Source organism: Pristis pectinata, chromosome 7 (assembly GCF_009764475.1).
Source record: "Pristis pectinata isolate sPriPec2 chromosome 7, sPriPec2.1.pri, whole genome shotgun sequence".
NCBI classification, from domain to species: Eukaryota; Metazoa; Chordata; class Chondrichthyes; order Rhinopristiformes; family Pristidae; genus Pristis; species Pristis pectinata.
This window is the reverse complement of record NC_067411.1, coordinates 58,191,832-58,212,073: the sequence shown is the minus strand read 5'-3', so window position 1 is coordinate 58,212,073 and position 20,242 is coordinate 58,191,832. Positions and strand designations below refer to the sequence as shown.

Here is a 20,242-nt window from a genome sequence, read left to right as displayed (position 1 = left end):
TCCCAGCAAACTGTGGTTGACTGATGAGTTTCTGTAACACTCAGCTCAAGCATCTTTGTGAGATGTTGATGGGATCAGGTAAAGGACAAAGACGTGGAAGAGAAAGAGCAAGACCAATATTGGTTCACTTTTGACCACTTCAGATAAAACAGTGACTATGTTGGATTAGTCTCTGCAAATAAGTATATCAATTAGCCTTCAACAGAGCCAAGTATGTTTTAGTATGTTATTGAGGGGAAAAGTCAACCAGAAATCAGGAGAATTCACAAGTTTCATAATGAGGTGTAACTGTATGCTGGGGGGGTGGGGGGGTCAGTTCAAAATCTTATACAAAAGAAACATTAATGAGAGTGCACCACTGCCTCTAAATATTGCATCAAAGTACCAACAGATTATGAACATGCTGAAGGAGGAGAATGAATCCATGATCCACTGGCTCAAAGGAAAGCTTACTACAAATCGAGCCAAGCTCAGAACATAAGAAATAGAAATAGGAGTTGACCATTTGTGCCTTCCTGTCTTCTTGTCTGCTTTGCTATTCAATAAGATCATGTATGCTCTTTTACCTCAGTGCCACTTTCCTGTACTAACCTCACATCCTTTAATTCCCTTAATATCTAAAATCCTGCAATTTTTCTTTGAGATCAGTCTATTAGCAAGGACTGGACAGTCACAACTAGTGCCACTCCAAATGATGCCTCGAATATATTATATCTCAATATGCAATTTGATGCAAGCACTATAATTAAATCAAAGTTTCTCATCTTTTCTCCAAGCTAAGGAATCTATGGACTAAAATAAAATATATACATCTGGAACTACTGCATACATAAACTTGTTTCTCATAATTGCTTTCTATTGCTTTTGTGAGGTACCAATGTGTAATCCCCTCAAAGAGAGAAGCTAACTTCAGAGATAAGACTATGCCTTTGTTTATTCATTCTTGAGTGCATGTGGACATTTTATGCATGTACTACCCGGCAACTACAACCAGCATTCTGATCATGGAAACTCTAAAACACTCCAGACATACTGGAACAATGAAACTAACTGTGGAAATTGAAGTATCCCAATAATATTTCTTTCTGGTGAAAAAATGCATGTGTGTTCACTTATTTAACCTGTGGTGAATGATTTTGATATGAGTTGCACAATAAGACCAAGTTAATTTTACTCACCAATGGGATTCTGGGTTTGTCTGGTATATAAGACTCTGACATAAGGCCAGAATGTACAACTATAAGCCAGAGAAGGACATATGATCTCATAATGTTTCTCCTAAAGTCTTATTCTTCGTGTTTAGTAGTTTTACACTCATTGGCTGTCAAGTGGACCTGTATGCTTGGAAAGATATGTGAGTGCTGTTGCTTCATTGACTGATAAATTCTCAGATCTGTTAGTATCCTGAACTTCAGGCAATTCAACATTAACTAAAACTGGGACTTAAGCTATGACCCTTGAGACTCCATGTATGGACCTAAGGATGCAAGTAGGAACAATCTTGGAAACACTGTAATTAAAGATAAATTATTTGTTCTGTAGTTTCCTATTTAATTTTCAAACAAAAGCAACAACTTGCATTTATTAGACCATAAGACATAGGAGCAGAATTAGGCCATTTGGCCCTTTGAGTCCACCCCGCCACTCAATCATGGCTGATCAAGCACCTTTAACGCTGATAAACACCTTTAATGTCAAATTGTCACCACACCAAGCATAATTGGATAAATATGGAAAGTCAAGGACAGATAACCATATTATCTGTTAAATGGATGGGTTTTAACCAGCATCCTATTTGAGGATAGAGAGGGAGAAGAGTTTAGGAAATGAATTTTACACCAAGGTGCCTCGACCAGGGAAACCAAAACTATGGCCCACCAACAACATGGTAAAATAAGTCCTTCCTCAGCAAACCCCATCATTGCAGAGAATGGAGGGAGCAGAGAATGTGAGTTGGAAAAAGGACCACTGGGGTGAAGGGATCGGGAAAAAAACTTGAATGTTGAGTATGGCAGATAATCCTGTGGTGGGCAGATGACAGGGGGTATTAGGAAGTTAATGAGTGTCTATTAGGATACTGGCTGCAAGGAGTTGAAGAATATTTGAATCACTAATAATGCAATCACTAACCCCAGTGATCTTCTCCTGTATTTGGAAGAAGATTGATGCTTTAGATGTTCCAATGGCAACCCAGGTATGGTAGGGCACTTTAACCACTGCCCTCTAGTTAAGATCTGAAATAACATTCTTGTGGGATGTGTGTGTACAATAGAATGTTTGAGCATTGTACTCCATTACATTGTGGATGCCAGCATCTTTCATGTGCTTGTGTATAAAGCACATGGAAGTGGCAGCAAAAATCCAGTCCTTAGTTTTGTGTGTTCCGAAGTGGCTTATGAAACCAATGAGGGAACTGCAGACTCTTCCGCAAATGGGGCAGGATGGGCAGGTGAATAGTTTGTGAGGTGGTGCATTCCATCCACTGCTTACACAGGACTTTTGTTTGTTCTCCATGCATGGTCTTGAAGTTCTCATTAATATCTTCCTGAATATTCCTTTCCCACTTTCAGTGGTTATGGACCAGACATTCCCAGGAGATGCTGCAATGCTTGAAGGAAGCTTTGAGCATGTCCTTAACTTTTTTCCTCCATACCCCTGGTAATCTCCTCCCTCAAAAGTTCGTGGAGTAGAGTTTCTTTTTCAGGAATCAGGTCAGAACAACCTGGTCTACCCAATATAACTGACTGATTAAAACTATTTAAGGGCTGTATTGGGGCAGAAACCTGATTAGAGATGTGGAATAACAGAGAGATAAATATGAACTTTGGTAGTGATAATACAGTCAAGATCTCAGAAATTAAAAGGAAGGATGGTTTACTAGTTTTACTAGTTTGGCAGGACTCAGGGATTGATAGGTCTCTTTTGGAGCTTGTGATAGAGCCTTTGATAGGGAGGGCAACAGTGCGTGAGGAGAAACAACTATTTAGATAAATCATTTAGTTATTGAACAGGGTGTGTTAGTAATTTGGTGGTAATTGAGTCGGAGGTACAAGATGCAAGTCCCATGACAAAATTGGTTTTTAAAAGTAAAATGACGAGTAAAGAAGTTATAGAAAGACACAAAGACAAGGGACAGAGCTGGAATAAAATCTTGGAAGAAACTTCAGTTGGTGGGCAAGGATGAGGGGATGTAGAAGAGGTAGCTGAAGTAATAGATGGTCTTGATCTTGTAACAAAAGAGGACATGGGCTCTTTGCATTTGTTTCTGGAGTTGTTAGTGAATAGTGTGGATGTAAATAGTTGAAGGTGATTGGTTGTGGGAAAAAGATGTAGCAGTGGTCTATTTTTGTTCTCCATGATGATTTGGAGGATAGGTGATTTTGATGGAGGAAACTTTGACCCAATAGTATTGATGTAATCCTTCAGATCCAATGATGGATGGTGAAACCATTTGTATGCCAGACATGCTCAAGTTTGCCACTCTTAGGATTTGAAGAACTAAATGGGGTGGGGGAGGGGGGAAGAGAGGGGGAAAATGACCAAACGTCCAACGTGATACATTTTGGTACAAAGATTGGGGGAAAATTATATAAATTAAATTGTAAAATTTTAAAGGGGAATGCAGGAACAGAGGGACGCAGGGTACACAAAGGCGGTAGAGCAAGGGTGAGAAGGCTGTAGGAAGTATTATGGACTTGTGGCCTTATAAACAGATAATTACTCAAAACTTTTATAAAATATTGGCACTAGCAGGAATAGTGTGACTAACTCTGGGCATTATTTTATGAAAAGTGTACCAAGGCCTTACAGAAAGTGCAGAGGATATTTGCAGGAACAGTATCAGATGTGGAAGACTTCAGATGCAAGAAGAACCCAGAACTGGGCTTGTTCAGAATAAAATGAGGAATATTTGGTCAAGCTATTCAAAATCATGAGTGTTTGGATGGAGTAAATAGGGAGAAACTACTTTCACTTACAAAGGGTAACCAAAGGACGTAGATTTAAAGTAATTGGCAAAAGCACTAGAGGTACCATGGGAAATATTTTCATTCAATAAATTGTTATGATCTGGAATGCACTCACTAAAAAAGGGTGATAGAAAGTCAGTATAATGCTCAATTTTCAAAAGAAAATCGGATAACTACTTGAAGGAAATACATTTGAAGAACTGTGGAGAAAAGCAGGAGAGTAGATTAATTATATAATTGTTTCAAAGAACCAACACAGATATGACGGACTGAACAGCCTTTTAGCTATGTTTTCTGTAATTTTATGATGGGAGGGAAGTAAGGGCTTTGCTGGAGCCAAGGAAGAATTGTGTGGTTGATCCGAGTCAATGGCTTTATTGTGAATAGAACACCAAGGCTAGAAAACAAGTTGCTTAAATGTATACTTGTAATTGATACAGGGAGAACTTTCTAGGCTTTTCCAGAAATGGGGTAGTTGTTGGGCTGGGATAAATAAATCGTGCAGTTACAAGAAATTGATCAAAGATGCCTCATCTGAAGTAGAAAAGCCATGTGTCCTGATGGAGACAATCAGGACCCAGAGGGAAAATAAAAAAAAAACTGCAAATGGTGGAAATCTAAAAATAAAAACCAGAAAATGTTGAATTTCTCTGCCAGTCAGGCTGCATCTGTGGGAAGGGAAACAAAGTTAACATTTGAGGCTGAGTATTTCCAGCATTTTCTGTTGTATTAGAGGACGCAGCATGTTTGGGCTGGATAATGGAAGAAGACTTCTTTGGGCTATAAATAACAATATAGTGGCATTAGGGCCAATGGTCTGTTTCTGTATTGTATTCATATAGCTCAAAGGCTTCTTTCACACAGAATATTTATTAATTCCATGATAGCTCATTAGTTAGAGGTGGTGAAATATACGACTCACAGCAAGCAGTCTATGATGCACCAAACAAGTCAACTTGCTCGAGCAAACAGAGTGGCCTAGAGATTCATTTGTATCATATTTTGGCTTTGTTGCATGTCTCCACAATGCAGTTTTAATAGGCTCTTTGTGATATTCAACAGCATCATTATAAAATAAACTTATTGAGGCTCCCTTGTTATATGTCATGCTGCTTGGAAACAACAGGCGTTACTGGAAAGCTCTAATCAAATTTTCTCCCAATTGCAGTGCTTAAATGTATACCTGACAGCTTATCAACCTTAAAGGTACACAAGGACAACACCATTTGCGCTCTTCCAGTTACTGGATAGTGAATGCTTACTTGCAGATAGCAGTGAACATTTTCCAAAGTTTACTGGGAAGAGGCAAGTAGATCACATCCCTCACCAGAGGGATGTTCTTTATTCAAGCTGGCCACAGAGACACAGTCCATATCTCAGCACTCCAGCAGGAAATTACCAGGTGGTATTTGTAAAAAAGACTGTTTAAGAAATCCTGCATTTCAGGAAACTTGCAATGGCAAGCAAATGCCTACAGCTAGTCCTCCTGATCCTGACAGGGAAATAGAAGAACTTTGTGGAGTAGAATATGAATGACCTCCCCAATGCAGGCAGTGATCAGCAAACTGATATATGGGTATATACCAGCTTATGGGGCGGAAATAATCCTGAGACATGGAAGTTGACAAAGAGGGTGATCTTGTTATGACTGTCAGAAAATCTAGGGCATATATGTGAGTTTCAGGCATGTGAGTGTGTAAGTGTGGCCTGCAAGAAGTGTAGGTAAAAACATAGCTCCCTATGAAGGCTGAGTGGATAAGTTATGGATGCTGAGCCCTTGCATGCCTCATGCCAGTGGTGCCTGCGAGACATTATGTCATCCATGAAGGAAAGTCTTGGATCTTGATAAATCAGCATATAAATCTCTTTTCGTTGCAGCAAAGTATTTGAAGCTGCAAGGAAGGCTTGGTCTTATGTGTGAACTGTATACAGACTAAGCGGAGAGTACGTAGTGTGGTGTGCAGCAAGTTGGCTATGAATGCAGGTCGAGTGTAGTTGTCTCTTTAAATAACACCTTTGAGCCTTCAGTGTTAGTAAGAGCTGTTTCATCTGTGAATTAACATCAACTGTTGTTATTTGGACCAATGTGGCAGAAAATAGTGAGACAACTTTTGGGTATTGCACTACTGTTGATGTCAATTGAGTGAACTTGATATCAAACAAGAAAATTTCAACCAAAATGACAATATGATCCAAAAAAACAAACCGCTGGAGGAACTCAGCAGGTCAAGCAGCATCTGTGGAGGCAAAGGAATGGTCAATGTTTGGGCCGAGACTTGGCATCAGGACTAGGAGTAGAGAAAGGAGATAGTTCATATTAAGAGGTGGGAGGGAGGGATGAAACAGGGACTGATAGGCGATAGGTGGAATCAGGTGAGGTGGGGGATGATGGGCAGATAGATCCAGGTGGGGGAGGGGACATAGTTGAGACTGTGGCTGGTGGGTGGAAATGGGTAAGGGAAAAAAAATGTGCAGATGGAGCGAGCTTGGGGGGAGGGGAGGGGAAGGTAGAAATAGAGGATGGAAGGTGATGTGGAACCAAATAAGGGAGGGGTGGTAGCCAGATGGAATTAGATGGGGGATGGGATAGGAGAGATAGGCCAAGGGAGAAGAAACCCAAGTTGATAGGTGTGTGGGTGATGGGTAGGTGAAATCAGGTGGGAAAGGTTAACAAATCTAGGTAAAGGGGGGAGGGGGATGGAAAAGCTGAATAAAGGGTAAGGGAACCTAGGAGGACCGGTAAGAGTGGGAAAGGAACACAGGGGGTGTGGATTACATGAAATTGGGAAATTCAATGTTCATACCATTGGGTTGTAGGTTACCCAAATGGAATATTAGTGCTGTTCACCTAGTTTGCGTTCGCCCTCACTGTGGCAGTGGAGAAGGCTGATGACGGGTCAGTGTGGGAATGGGAAGGGGAATTGAAATATCATGCAACTGGAAGCTCAAGATGGTCATTGTGGATAGACTGCAGGTGCTCTGGAAAATGGTCACCTAATCTAAGCTTGGTGTTGTCGATGTAGAGGAGGCCATATTGAGAGCACTGAATGCAATGGTTGAGGTTGGAGGGGGTGCATGTGAATCTCTGCTTCACTTGGAAGGACTGCATCTCCTGACAAGATGATGTCAGTGGCACCCAAGAACATAATTGCATCACTCCACATTAATTTTCAACATTGCAACTCCATATTTTTTTTGCTCTTGTGCAGACAGATTTTTAGCCCAGCTTCTTTAAAATGTAGAGAAAACAGAAATTACATCACACTCCTCTTATAAAAGCAGGGCACTTCCCCAGAAAATTGCAGTAGGTGGAGGTTAGTTATATTTACATCAGTTGTATAAATCATCCCAACCCACCTTCAGTAGTATGCATAGTGTGTTTTATTGAGGATGTATCCCAATCATCTTCATTCCACCTGACAAAGTCATTAAACAGCATAATTACTTATTTCAATTCAAAAGGAGGCCATTCAGCTCATCAGGTCCATGCCAGCTCCTAGCAAGAGCAATTCCCCTTTTACTCATCTCCCTGGAACTTATTTTCTGTCATACACCCACCAACTCCCTTTTGATTCCTTTGACACTTACCTAAACTAAGGGGAGTTTACTACAGCTGATTAATATACCAGCGCATCTTCAGGATGTGGGGAAAAAAACTGGAGCACCTAGTAGAAACCCACACAGTCACATGCAAGCTCCATGCAGACAACACCCATGGTGAGGACTGATCCCAGGTCCTTGGAGCCTGTGAGGCAGCAGCACTAACTGCTATGCCATCTAGACTTCTTCATAAGAGAACACAGGTTCGGTTAGAATTGTGTGCATTCCTTTCACTATAGACAATCAAGTAATCATGCAAGAAAACTTTAGCAGAGTTTGTAAGTATCCAGAACACTAATAATATTACTTGCATAGGGATTTTATTTGTTTTTCCCTACTTAGCTTGGAGGTAGACTTTTGAATCAGCCTGACAAATATAATGTTTGTTTCTTCATTGGCCTGGTTCCTAAGTTGAAGAGAGACAATCCAAGTGGAGATGTTAAGCATTTTCTGCTCTGGTAATTGTTCCCATTAAAATTACTACAAATTAAAAAGACATTAAAATTATTTGAAAATTACATGATATTTATGGTGGAGTGTTGAGCTGAAGTGGTAGTAATTCTTTAATTCAGAGTAGCCAGGAAATAAACTTTTGAAAACAAAAGTGACTTTTGATTTCAATGTCAAAAATGCTGCAGGAGCTCCCAGAGGATTAGAGGTTGCTGAGTTTTTCAGTGCCGTGTCCTGAATATGTGTGTGATATTTGGAAGAGGAATTAAGCTTGGAAGTCTTGTTGCACTTGTAACAATGGAATAGGGGTGGCCTGATAACTCAAGCAGCTAAGTTCTTGACTCACAACTAAAAGGTTGTCAGATCAATTCTTGGGGCTGGCTGTCATTCACACTGATCTGCTTCAATGTCATCAAAATGTTGGCTTGAACCCTGAGTAGCAGTCAAATGTTCCATTTGAGATGAAGGAAAAAGGACATTGTGTAGTTTGTCACACTTAAATTGCACCTTCAGCAAGCTGATCATAAAGTGGAAATCTCTGAACATCGCTACAGACCAAAGTTAAGATGCAAGAAAGAACATACAGGAAAAAAATCAGGCAACATTTACTATATTTTTTAAAATATTCAAAGTGTGATTTAAGTATTCTGTACAATACAGCCATAATGTTACAAGGCAGAAAGCCAACACTCTATTTACAATAAAGTTACTGATTAAACAAAGTCAAATTTGGAAAGACTACATGTTTACATAACCCCAGGCTAATGTAGAGAAACAGAAGGACATCACCATGTAACTGAGGGAAGGCATGCTAAGTGCAAGATTTAACATATGTTTTGTTTATCAATCAAACTGTTAACTTAACCTCCTGTTTACCGCTATTTGTCTATTTATTTATTTATTTATTTATTTTTGGTGTGCTGAATATGTCATAAGGCAGAAATGGACTCAAGGGAGTGAATTTGAACCTCCAAAATTGGAGGTTTGGATCTGATGCAATGTTAGTTGGCAAGTAGATTTAACTGTAAGTACGTTGTGCCAAATAAGCAATGGTCATAAATTGCAGCTTTTTCAAATACTATCATATCTTTCAATCTGAGAACAGATGATATACAAAATTTCATCACCTGGAAAACTAGAACCATCATGAAACTTATTATCCTGCTATATTGCTCTGATATCACTGAGATATACTCAGGCACAACATGTGCACAGGCAGAAATTAAGAACTGCTGTGATATATCGATATATCTTTTTCACATTCTAATATCCCACTTAATAATCATAGTATCAAGTTATCTTCAGCCATGGAAAAAGCTCTGGAGCTAGGTGGAAATTCAACCCTCCCAGTGTGATCGAAACCTGGTAGATGGGCGAGTAAAAAATAAACTGCTGGAAGAACTCGGTAGGTCAATCAGTCAAACAGGCTGAGACCCTGCATCAGGACTGAAAATGTAGTGGGAAAATAGCCAATATATAAATGTGAGAGGGAGGGGTGAGACAGAGGCTGGTAGGTCATTGTAGAATCAGATGAAGTGGATGATAGGCAGTTGGAGCCAGATGAGGGGAATGTTGTAACAGAGGCTGAAAGGTGATAGGCGGAAACATTAGAAAAGAAAAAGAAAATTGGCAGATGGAGCCAATTGGGGGAAGGGAGGGGGAAAGTAAAGATAGAGGCTGGTAGGTGATAGGTAGAACCAGATAAGGGAGGGATGATGGGCAAGGTGGAACCAAATGGAGGATGAAAAAAAGGAGGTGAACCAATGGAGATGAAACCCAGGTAAACAGGTATGTGGATGATGGGCAAATGTAACTAGGTGGGGAGGATGGTGAGTCTGGATAATGAGGTGGGGGGGGCAGGATAGAATAGGGATAGAGACTTGTGGGAGTAGGAAAGGAAAGGAATGTGGGGAGTGAGCTGCCTGATAAAGGTGACTAAGTAAAATGGACTGGGAGACTTAGCAATTTCCTGTACAGATGCTGATAGATCCTGATTTTTAACTCCTCATGAGAACTTGTCAAAGCTACTGGGTTAACACAGTAGTTATGGGGAGAGATTGCGTAGGCTGAGATTGTTTTCCCTGGAATAAAGGAGGCTGAGGAGTGACCTGATAGAAATATATAAGATTACGAGAGGCATGGGTGAGAGTAACCTTTTTCCCATGATAGAGGTATCAAAAACAAGGCAGAATAGATTTAAGGTAAGAGGAAGGAATTTTAAAGATGATCTGAGAGGCAAGTTTTTTTACACAGAGAGTGGTTGATATCTGGACTGCACTGCCAGAGGAGGTGGTAGAATCAGATACAATTATTATGGTAGAGGCATTTAAACAGACACTTAAATAGGCAAGGCATAGAAAGATAATGCGGGCAAATCAAACTCAAGTTTATTGTCATATGCACAATTGCATGTATGAACAGGTGCAATGAAGAACTTGCTTGCATCAGCATCACAGGCACATAGCATCAGATAGGCATCATTCACAAGAAAAACATAACTTAAGTATAAATTTTGCACAGGTTTTACAAGAATGAACACAATTAGAACAAAAAATAAAGTCCATTGCAGTGCAAAGTGATCATAGTGTAGCTATACTGAGGTAGTGATTGGGGTTGTGTAGGTTGGTTCAAAAACAGCATGGTTGAAGGGCAGTAGCTGTTTGTGAACCTGGTGGTGTGGGACTACAGGCTTCTGTACCTCCTGCCCAATAGTAGCTGCAAGAAGATGGCATGACCCAGATGGTGGGGACCTTTGTTGATAGATGTCACCCTCTTGAGGCAGGGCCTCCTGTAAATACTACCGATGATGTGCCTGTGATATATTGGGCTGAGTCCGTTATTCTCTGCAGCTTCCATCGTTCCTGAACATTCGAATTTTAGTGGGATTAGTGTAGATGGACAAAAAGGATGGCATGGATGTGATGGGCTGAAGGGCATGTTTCTATGCTTTATAACTCTTTGACTAACATCAGAGGTGTTAATATGCCTTTATTATATACTTCTTTTTAGGCTGTCCCTTGGGATCAAGGGTGACTTTCACTCTGGTTTTGTGGGGTCTAAGGTGCCTAATGAGGCCAATGTAGGAATTGCAAATTCTTCCACAGATGAGGCAGGAGGTGGCTGATGGCAGGTGGGTGGATAGTTTGTGAGTGGTGAGCTCTTTCTGCCGCTTCCACAGGTTTCTTTGTGGTGCTGATGCATGGTCTTGAGGTTCTCAATATCATGCTGAATGAATCTTCTCCACTTTGAGCAGTCATGGGCTGCTAGGAGTCCATAGAGGTGCTGCACTTCTTGAAGGAAGTTTTGAGCACATCTTTCAGCCTTTTTCTCTGTTTTCCTGTAATCTCCTCCCACAACCAGAGGTTCCAATATAGTGTCAGTTTCAGGTGTCAGGATATGAATATCTTGGCCAACTGAAAATAACTAGAGTACCAATGCTGGGGATATTGACCTGAGAGAGGATGCTAATATTGTTTCACTGACCTTTCCAGTGAATTTGGAGGGTTTTGTGGAGACAATGTTGGTGATATTTTTCCAGTGACTTGAGATGTGCTCCAAAGCATATAGGAGCACAGGAATTACTGCTGTCTGATATCCATGAGTTTTGTGCCAGGTTTGAGGTCTTGAGCTTCAAATACCCTTTTGTTCAATTGACCATTGGCAGCACTGGCACCTTGATTGCAATGGTGAATTTCATCAGAGATGTGTGGTTTCAATGAGAAGTGGCTCCCAAGATATGGGAAGTGGTTCACGTTTTCCAGGATCTCACCATAAATCTTTATTGTCGGAGGTGCAGTGAGAGCAGTTGGTAGAGGACCATCCTCTCATATGCTTTGATGAATAAGTCATCAATATTCCAGACCTTGGCCTCCAAGCATGCACAGATACATTGTTTGCATACTGCTGCTTGACGACTGAGAGTTGGGTGACCTTTGTTCTGAAGTGTAATTACAGCTTTCCATTAGTTCTGAAGATTAACTTCATTCCCATGGGAAATTTGTTATAGGTGAGGTGTAACATTGCAACAGGAAAGATTGAGAAGAATGTTGAAGTCTTCTTTGTTTTTGTTGAGATTAGTTTTGTTGTAGACCTGTTGGTTCATATCATGCCTTGCACGTTGTTGTGCAGCAAGTGTAAGATAGAGGCAAATTTTGTGGTCAGCTGAATTTGAGAAGAGTGTTCCTCAGTCCCTCCCAACTGATGAAGTCAAAGCCTTTTGTGAGGTCGCAGAAGGCTACTGCTGCTCCCTGCATTTTTCTTGAGAGTTGCTGCAAGGTGAAGATCATGTCCACTCCTAAATGGAATGGAGTACACACTGTGACTTGGGGAGCTTATTTTCAGCCACTGGGAGGAGATGGTTGAGGAGAACTCTGGCAATGGCTTTCCCTATGGCAGTCAGCAGGAAGATTTCTCAGTTGGGAACATGGGCCAGGTGTGCAGTTGGAGCAGGGGTTTAGGAACATGCAAGAGGTGTGTGCTGGAGCTGAGGGGTGGGATCATGAGTGGATGTGCAGCTTAAGCCAGGGATGGAAGCATAGGTAGGTTTATGGCCAGAACCAGGGACTGGGAATGGGTTCCAGGAGGGAGACATTGGGCAAGGGCTGCTGTGCCCAAGCCCAGATTTGTGTGTGTGAGCAAGTGTGCACAAGCCCACTGTTGTATATAAACATTAATAAGCATGCAGCAGAGCCTGGTCTCCAGTTGTCCAGGTCCCCTTTGCCATTGGATCAAGACCTTAGGCTGTGAAGCCCTTGTGTGCAATGGCTACCCAATGTTAAAAGAAACTGCACACAAGTAACGTCCACTCCAAAATATGAAGTTTGAGACCTGGAATGTCAGGACCATCATAGATATTTTCAACAGCAACACCCACCCCCAAGAGCCAAGAATGGGATGAACTCATTAGAGACAGGGAGGCAACCATTGCCCACTGGAAAGAACCCTTAAAGGATTTAATCAGGACTCTGTCCACAATGTGAATGTCCTGGACTCCTCCCATAGTTATCTATTCAGGCTTGCCTTGCTGCCATTCCTGAATGACAAGAAGTCCATATCTCTACTCAAAAACAACAAGGCTTCAGAAGCAAAATGTATCTCTCCTGACATCCTAAAATTGGTGGTGAAGAGCTTCAGTCTAAATCCGCAATCTCATTGTCCACATCTTGGAAGAAGATATGTCGGGAGATCTCAGAGAATTTATTATAACAATGAGTATCTGTTTGACATTTAAAGTTGGATCTCAGCAGGGTGACACAAGTTGGGGTGACTGGGACCTGTAGAGAGCCAGAAAAGTTTGTTTTCTTATTTTCCTTTAGGGGGACTAGGAGTAGGGCTAGAAGAACTTCTCTGCATCCCACAGCCCCTCTTTTGTCCTGGACTAGTTTTTCCCATTCCCCCTTCCTCTTAGCTGGGGACAGACACAAGCTGTAATTTTGTGAGACTAAAATCCCTTTCCCATCTATGTCCCAATGTTTCAGATAGGAAGTAGGCAGGGTTATTATAATAAATCCCAAAGATCAAAATATCAGTGCTGCTAGAGGAAGATGGTGGAAATCTGAAATAGAAATAGAAAATTTCCTCCACTTCCTGGTCAGGAGTCATTCAGTGCAATTGCAGTGAAAAGTGCTGTGGGAAGGACAGTCCGCATTCAAGATTCAACTAATAGTCCCTTTGGAGTGCTGAAAGGGAAGGGAAGGGGAAGATGTTCCAGTTGCATCACATTGGAGGTGTTGGAAACTTGGAACGATAAGCCTTTGAATGTGGAAGCTGTTGGGATGGAAAGTGTGGAGAACTTTATCATTGCTCCATTTGGGAGCAGAGGGGATGAGGGTAAAAGTGCGAGAAAGATACAGTTGTATTTGAGAGCCCTGCCACCCGTGGTGAAGCCTTGGGACCACTTTTGCTACCATGAAGGTGGTATATAAAGAAAGGCTGTTATTTTCCGTCACGCCAAATATGTTCGCCCTCCCTCCCCCAATTGTAAAAGCCAATCAGTAGAAGGTTTATCTTTTGGTTTCTACAGAGTTAATATAAGAGAGTAATGCAGAGTGGAAGTTTTTGCGGGGCGGATGAGGTAGACAGGAATACCCAGGCGCTTATGTTTGACCCCGGGAAACCAAAGTCCTTTACAAATCCACTAACCCGTCCAGTGACGACATGGGCTCCATCAAATATTGGTCAGTTCGCGAGACTCCCCTTGTTTGAATGAACTCAGTCAGGAGAGAAGGTCTCAAAGTCCCTGTTTGCATTGGCGATACGCGTTGGCAGGATGTGGCTGAGGAGCAATGCGAGGGGTTTAAGCTGCCGTGTGCTGTCAGAGCTGAGCCGAGCTGTGACCAGTGAAGCGGGACAGGACATGCAGAGCAATCAGCAGCTGGCGCGGGTGTACGTGACCCGGCGGGTCCCACAGAAGGGCTTGCAGGTGCTGCGGGACTCGGGCATGTGAGTAAGGAATAGTGGACTAAAAGTCAGGTGATGGAGCAGGTGTCAGTGTCTATATTCCTGTCGTATTCCGCTGCTGGGGGGGGGAAACATTGATTTTCTAAATTTCACTTGTCGGAATAATCCTTCTGTGGCCTATAATCACCCAAAGGCTGCGAAAGGGGAAGGACTTGTAGTTTAAAATAAACTTTGTACTGGAGGCATTTGATCAGTTGGACAGTGCATGGAGAACAGCCATGCAGATTCAGGAAACAACACGGAGAGACACTGATCCTGTTAATGAAGTCTTCAGAGCTTAAAGATTTTCTGCATTTTCAACCCGTTGAAAAAATTCGTTGATTTCTGTACTTTTTCCGTTATAACATTTACCCCCCATTTTCACCCCCGGATCTCCGCTTTCCCCGGGGTTGCCTTTGACTCAATGTTCCCCGTGTGGATGCAGTTTCAGAAAAGAAAAATAACAAACGCTGGAAACAGACAGCAGATCAGTTAGCAACAGATGTGAAAAAGAATGATGATGTTTAGCGCTAAAAGCTTTCTCAGTACCGTATTCACTTGACCATGTGCAAACTTCAGAGGAACGCTGACAGAGCAAAGAAACATTACATCCCAACATAGTTCCCCCTCCCAAAACACACACGCATGTGTATACACAAACAGGCATATACACTTGCCTTTTTGGCAGGGATCTATGTTAATTAAACTTTATTGCTACCTGAGCCATGCAGAACAGCCTGTCATCCAAGGTATTCTGCAATTGATGAATGCATCACTGTTATATATGGGAGAAAATTAAATTCTCATGGTGTCCATCCAGGGATAATTGCTGGAATTAAGCATGTGTGATTATGGGGTGAAGTTAGGATTGAGTAGTCTTTGAAAATCATTAAAAACTGCTGATGCTGGAAATCTGATGAAGGGTCTCTGACTTCTCTATCTTTCCCCAGATGTTACTTGAGTGCTTCCAGCATTTTCTGTTTTTTGTTTGAACTCGTCTTTGATATTGCATGTTCATATATGAAGAAAGGTCAGTCTGGCAGATATCAGAAACTTGTCAGGGAAGCTAGACTCCCGTGAGGAGAGTTAATGCCTTCAGCAGTGAGGGAGGATCACAAATCTTTCTGAGACTCTGTAGTATAAAGAAAAGTAGTAACTGCTGATTTAATGTAGAGTTTCAGCTAGCCAGTCATGACCTTGCTCTATCTGTAAAAGGTTTGGGGAATGAAGAAAGGCTTTTTGGTTACTTTGAAAGCCCTTACTTGATTTATTCTATCTAATTAGTTTAATATCCATTGATTCTCAAAGATGAAAAAAGAGCAAGTAAGTTCTAATTATTTATTTGTAATTTTAAAATAATATGATGTAGAATCAATTAGTGCTCCTAAATGTATTGTTCAGGGCCAAATATTGAATGCTGTTTTCCATTGCTGTGTGCTGAAGATGATTGAAATACATCAGCTCTGATCTGTGCATTTCTTAATTCACAACACAATGACCATTATGTACTAAGGGCAAATCCAGATTTGCCTACATAATACCTTCATTGTATTAGAAATGCTTTGGTGTGTTTCTGATTGATATGAGAAGGTACTATGTGGAGGAAGTTTAAACTTTGAAGGAAAAAAGTAATCAATTCCATGTAAAAGATAACAACTTCTAATTGCTCCTAGTTCATTAAAAAATAAACAGCAATATAGCTTTAATCTTGTCCAGTGTAGGTCTTATTACTGGACAGCATTATGTAGAGCTGCTTTAAGGAGTTGTCATTTATATACTAGTTTGTGGATAAGCAGAGAGCTGTGTAGGGGATGGTCCCATTATACTTCCTACGAAAAGGAGCCCTCTGCTAGCTAAAGTCACAATGTTAAGATTTGTATGTTAAAATTATGATTAATATGTGTTACATTTCAAGGAATTTAATAAGTCCCTCCCTCAAGGTTTGTGGCACAATCAATAGAAACCCTGTTAACAAGTAGTGAAGTCTTGGGGGAGAAAAAGTGCCATGGGAATTCCTGGCATGTGTTTGAAGAATCAGAAATTTGGTTCATTAGAAGACAGTATTTAATGCCACTCATTCGCCTTCAATATGGCCTATGTTGGTTTCAGCTACAGATCAGATTTTGACCACTTGTGGAGTAGAGGGGGTGGGGTGATCACCAAAACCTTGGAAATTCAGATTTCCCAGTGTGTAGGTTTCTTTATTGAACTTACTGTGAAGTTTTGTTAGTGGAATGGGAGAAACTTCAAAGAAATTCACTCCTCCCCACTTACATTTTTCCCCTCATCCACTAGATGACTAAAAGCACACTTTTTAAATGCTTTCTCCATAACTCATCATAAAAAAAAATACACCTGGGGGATAAATTATTTTGTGATGCAGTGACCATTGCTACATTAACTGCTGTAAAGATTTCTTGCAGAACTGTGCTTACATTAAAATATTAGAAGAATTTAGTTGTGATCACATCTCACATTTACAAGGTATTGAGCTGGTCATGTAGTTGTGACAACAATGTCATTATAATTATACAGTTTAAAAATAGATGTAATTATTTGTTTTTACTTTTAAAGCTATAAGGGAACAGGAAACCCTGAGAACCATGTAGCTATTTTGGAGTTAGGGAAGGGAGGAGTGGGATTTGGGAGTGGTTGATATGTTGGTGAACTCTCCTCAGCTTGGTTTGTAACTTGATTTACTATTGCTTAACTTCTTCATTGTTCTTTTTTTTTAATTAATGAGGAAAGTAAGATGTAGGACCGAGGTTTGGAGTGAAAAGATATGAAAAAAAGTGAAGCAAATTGGGTAGGTAGTTTTAAAAGCCTTAATATAGTATGAAGAAGGCAAGACTGAGGGAGATAAAGAGTAACGTGAGTAGTTGTGCTCTGAGAGTAAGTCGGTTAGATTAGGAAACAATGTGAGTGGCATTTTCAACACAGCAGAGAAGGCATGTGAGGAAGCATGTTTGGAGATGGGTTCAGACTTTGCTCTTTAGGAAATGTAAATAATTCCTACAAAACATTCACCAACAACAGATTAAAAATCTGGCCATGATAAGAGAATCAAGATCCCAAAACACTTTAGCTGAAGGCCATCACAAAATCCTTCATGCTGTACAAATGAATTTTAATACAAACCATTCCCTCTTTGTTATCTCCAAACTCTTATCAAGCCTTCGACGAGCAGCTGTTTACAGACTCGAATCACTCCCGACATAAGCCCACATTGTAATCACAAATCTAAATTTCTTATCTGTTTCAATTGCGCCACTACAGAAAATTATGGAAAACAATTGCATAGCCTTCACTATTCAGAATCCCAAGAGGATCTTTTCCCAAATGTGACACAATGTCAGATAGTCCTTTTGAAAAGATCCTTCATTCGCCTTACATCATTCTCTCAGTGCTGCAGTGAAAATCCTACCTACATTATGTGCTCAGAACCTTGAAGGGAGGTTTTAACCCATGACCTCTTGTCAGAGGTATTGGTGGTACATACTACTGAGCTATCATTGACTGTTTCAGTGAAAGCTTGATGGTGAGGGACTTGGCTTTAGATGGACAAATAGACAGATATGGAATAACTTTATTTGGAGTCAGTCTTTATTCATTGAAATCTGTGGTTTCTCAGTTGAACTGTGCTTGCTTTGCCTGTTCTTTCCATGTCTATTATATGCTCTTACATACTTGTTGCATGGGCTATTTAAGTAGTCTTGGAGCTGAATTGGTGGACTCTACGACGAATGAGCCAAAACATCTTCCTGGATATCCAGCCTGATGTGGGCTTAAATAAATACTATCATACATTAACCACGTAATGCTGGAATGGAAACCCTTTTCATTCAAAAAGCAGAGGTTTTCAAGAGTTCTTTAAACAGCACAAGTTCCGTTGATTTCTTCCTGTCGCTCTGGTAAACCACTATGCATCCAATGAACAGGAGTGCTTTCTGTCTTTGTTTCTCTGGTTCCATTGTGAAGGTTGTGATCTATTCAGCTCTCTTGAAGTGGCTCTCCAGCTGCAGAAGTGAGTTAACATGACACAAATCACTGGATGTTCTCTGGAACGATATAAATGTAGAGGCATAGAAGACAGTCTTGAGTTTGTGTAATCAGGGCCAACCTCTCCGATTCAGTCCTCCCTGCCCATGAAACTGTTAGTACCAGTAAATTTGGTACTGTCAAAGAAACTCTGGTAACTCACAAGGCCAATATTAACTCCAGCTGGCATCTCAATGCACTGGGAAATTACCACCAACCTCAGTCTCCACAGAATCTTCAAAATTCATGGGCAGGGCAAGTGAACCAACATCAATGCTCCATCCCAGGTCAACATCCACTGTACTGAGGCCCTAGTTACACTCAGTGGGCTCACTAGGCGGGTCACAACATTCACACGCCTAGCACCAGACCTCTGAAATATATATTCTATTCTGAGCTCTGTCACTGGAAGAGATTACATGGTGGATAGAGGAAAATTTTCAAGAATATGCTCAAAGTCTCCTTGAAGAAATGCAAATGCAAATGGTCACAGTGGAGAAGGTGCATTCAGGATAGTATTGAGAACCTCGAGCCCATATCTCGGGAGCATACAGAGGCTCTGCATAAGTGGTGGAAAGAGCGGAATACCTCTCAAACTCTGCTTTTGCACACCATCTGCTCCATCTGTGGAAGAGTCTGTAATTCCCACATTCACCTCATTAGCCATCTCAGAACCCACAAAACCAGAATGGAAGTAAATCATCCTCAATCCTGGGTGAGTGCCTAAGAAGAAGGTAGTGAGTCACTGTATCCCATAGATTGTACACACTGTTGTCATAATACATTGGTATAGAGGGAGTGTGCATAGTCTGTGAACTGTACAGAGTTTGTATGTCCTGAACATGCAAGATGCAATGTATATACAGTATGTATAAAATGCTTACTTCATGGGAAGCTGAATTTCCACTATATAGAATTATATGTGACGATTTTTTATAAAATTACACATTCATACAGAGCCATATTAGATCTCTCAATTATCTCCAAGTGTTTCAAACTCAATGAATTATCTTTATGTTCAGTGTTGTTTGTGAGGAAGTGCAACAGCCATTTTACACATCGCATATGTCACATACAGCAATTGTCCTCTTTGTGTGGTTAACCTGGACACACTGACGGAGGTGAAATATTTTCTGTTTTTGTAACTTATAGTAATTTTTATGTCTTTATGTCTTGCACTGTACTGCTGCTGCAAAATAACAAATTTCATGACATATGTCAGTGATAATAAACCTGATTCTGATTCAAAAAAATAAAATATCACATTAAAATCCACACAACCCTGAAATGTTATGAGAGTGTTGACACCTTTTTGAAAATGTGCTCCTAGTTTTCATAAATAATTTCCCACTCTCATTATCATCATAATCAGTGATACAGTTTGTTTGACAATTACTTTTTTCAAGGAATTTTGGGTGAACTTTGAACTTCTTCCCAAAGTGGACTTTGCTGCTGAGTTAAAGATTCCATCTTTTGAATGAGATATTAAACCTCTTAATAAACATAAACCTACATGTTCTATTCATTAACCACCATGCAAGAGGTTAATTGTGTCTCTGAGCACCTAAGCTCAATGCTTAATGTAATATAGTTTATGCATCTGAACTTTAACCATAAAAAGCAATACATAATTATGTAATTGTACAGTGTCCTTTACTAAAATCATGCAGTGATTATAGCAGCACCTCTATAGCAATACAAGTTGCTTGTCAATTATTTCTGTTGGATTACTGGTGGCTATAGAAATA

At 40.6% G+C, this 20,242-nt stretch overlaps 1 protein-coding gene across 1 annotated transcript in view; it reads left to right on the top strand.

Annotated features, from left to right (window-relative positions):
- The first annotated feature begins 14,175 nt into the window (after positions 1-14,175).
- LOC127572208 (glyoxylate reductase/hydroxypyruvate reductase-like) overlaps positions 14,176-20,242 on the top strand; it is a 37,539-nt gene continuing 31,472 nt past the window's right edge. The window contains exon 1 of the mRNA XM_052019142.1: positions 14,176-14,459. Coding sequence (XP_051875102.1) covers positions 14,287-14,459 — 173 coding nt within the window. The 5' untranslated portion in view covers positions 14,176-14,286. The remainder of the gene's footprint in view (positions 14,460-20,242) is intronic.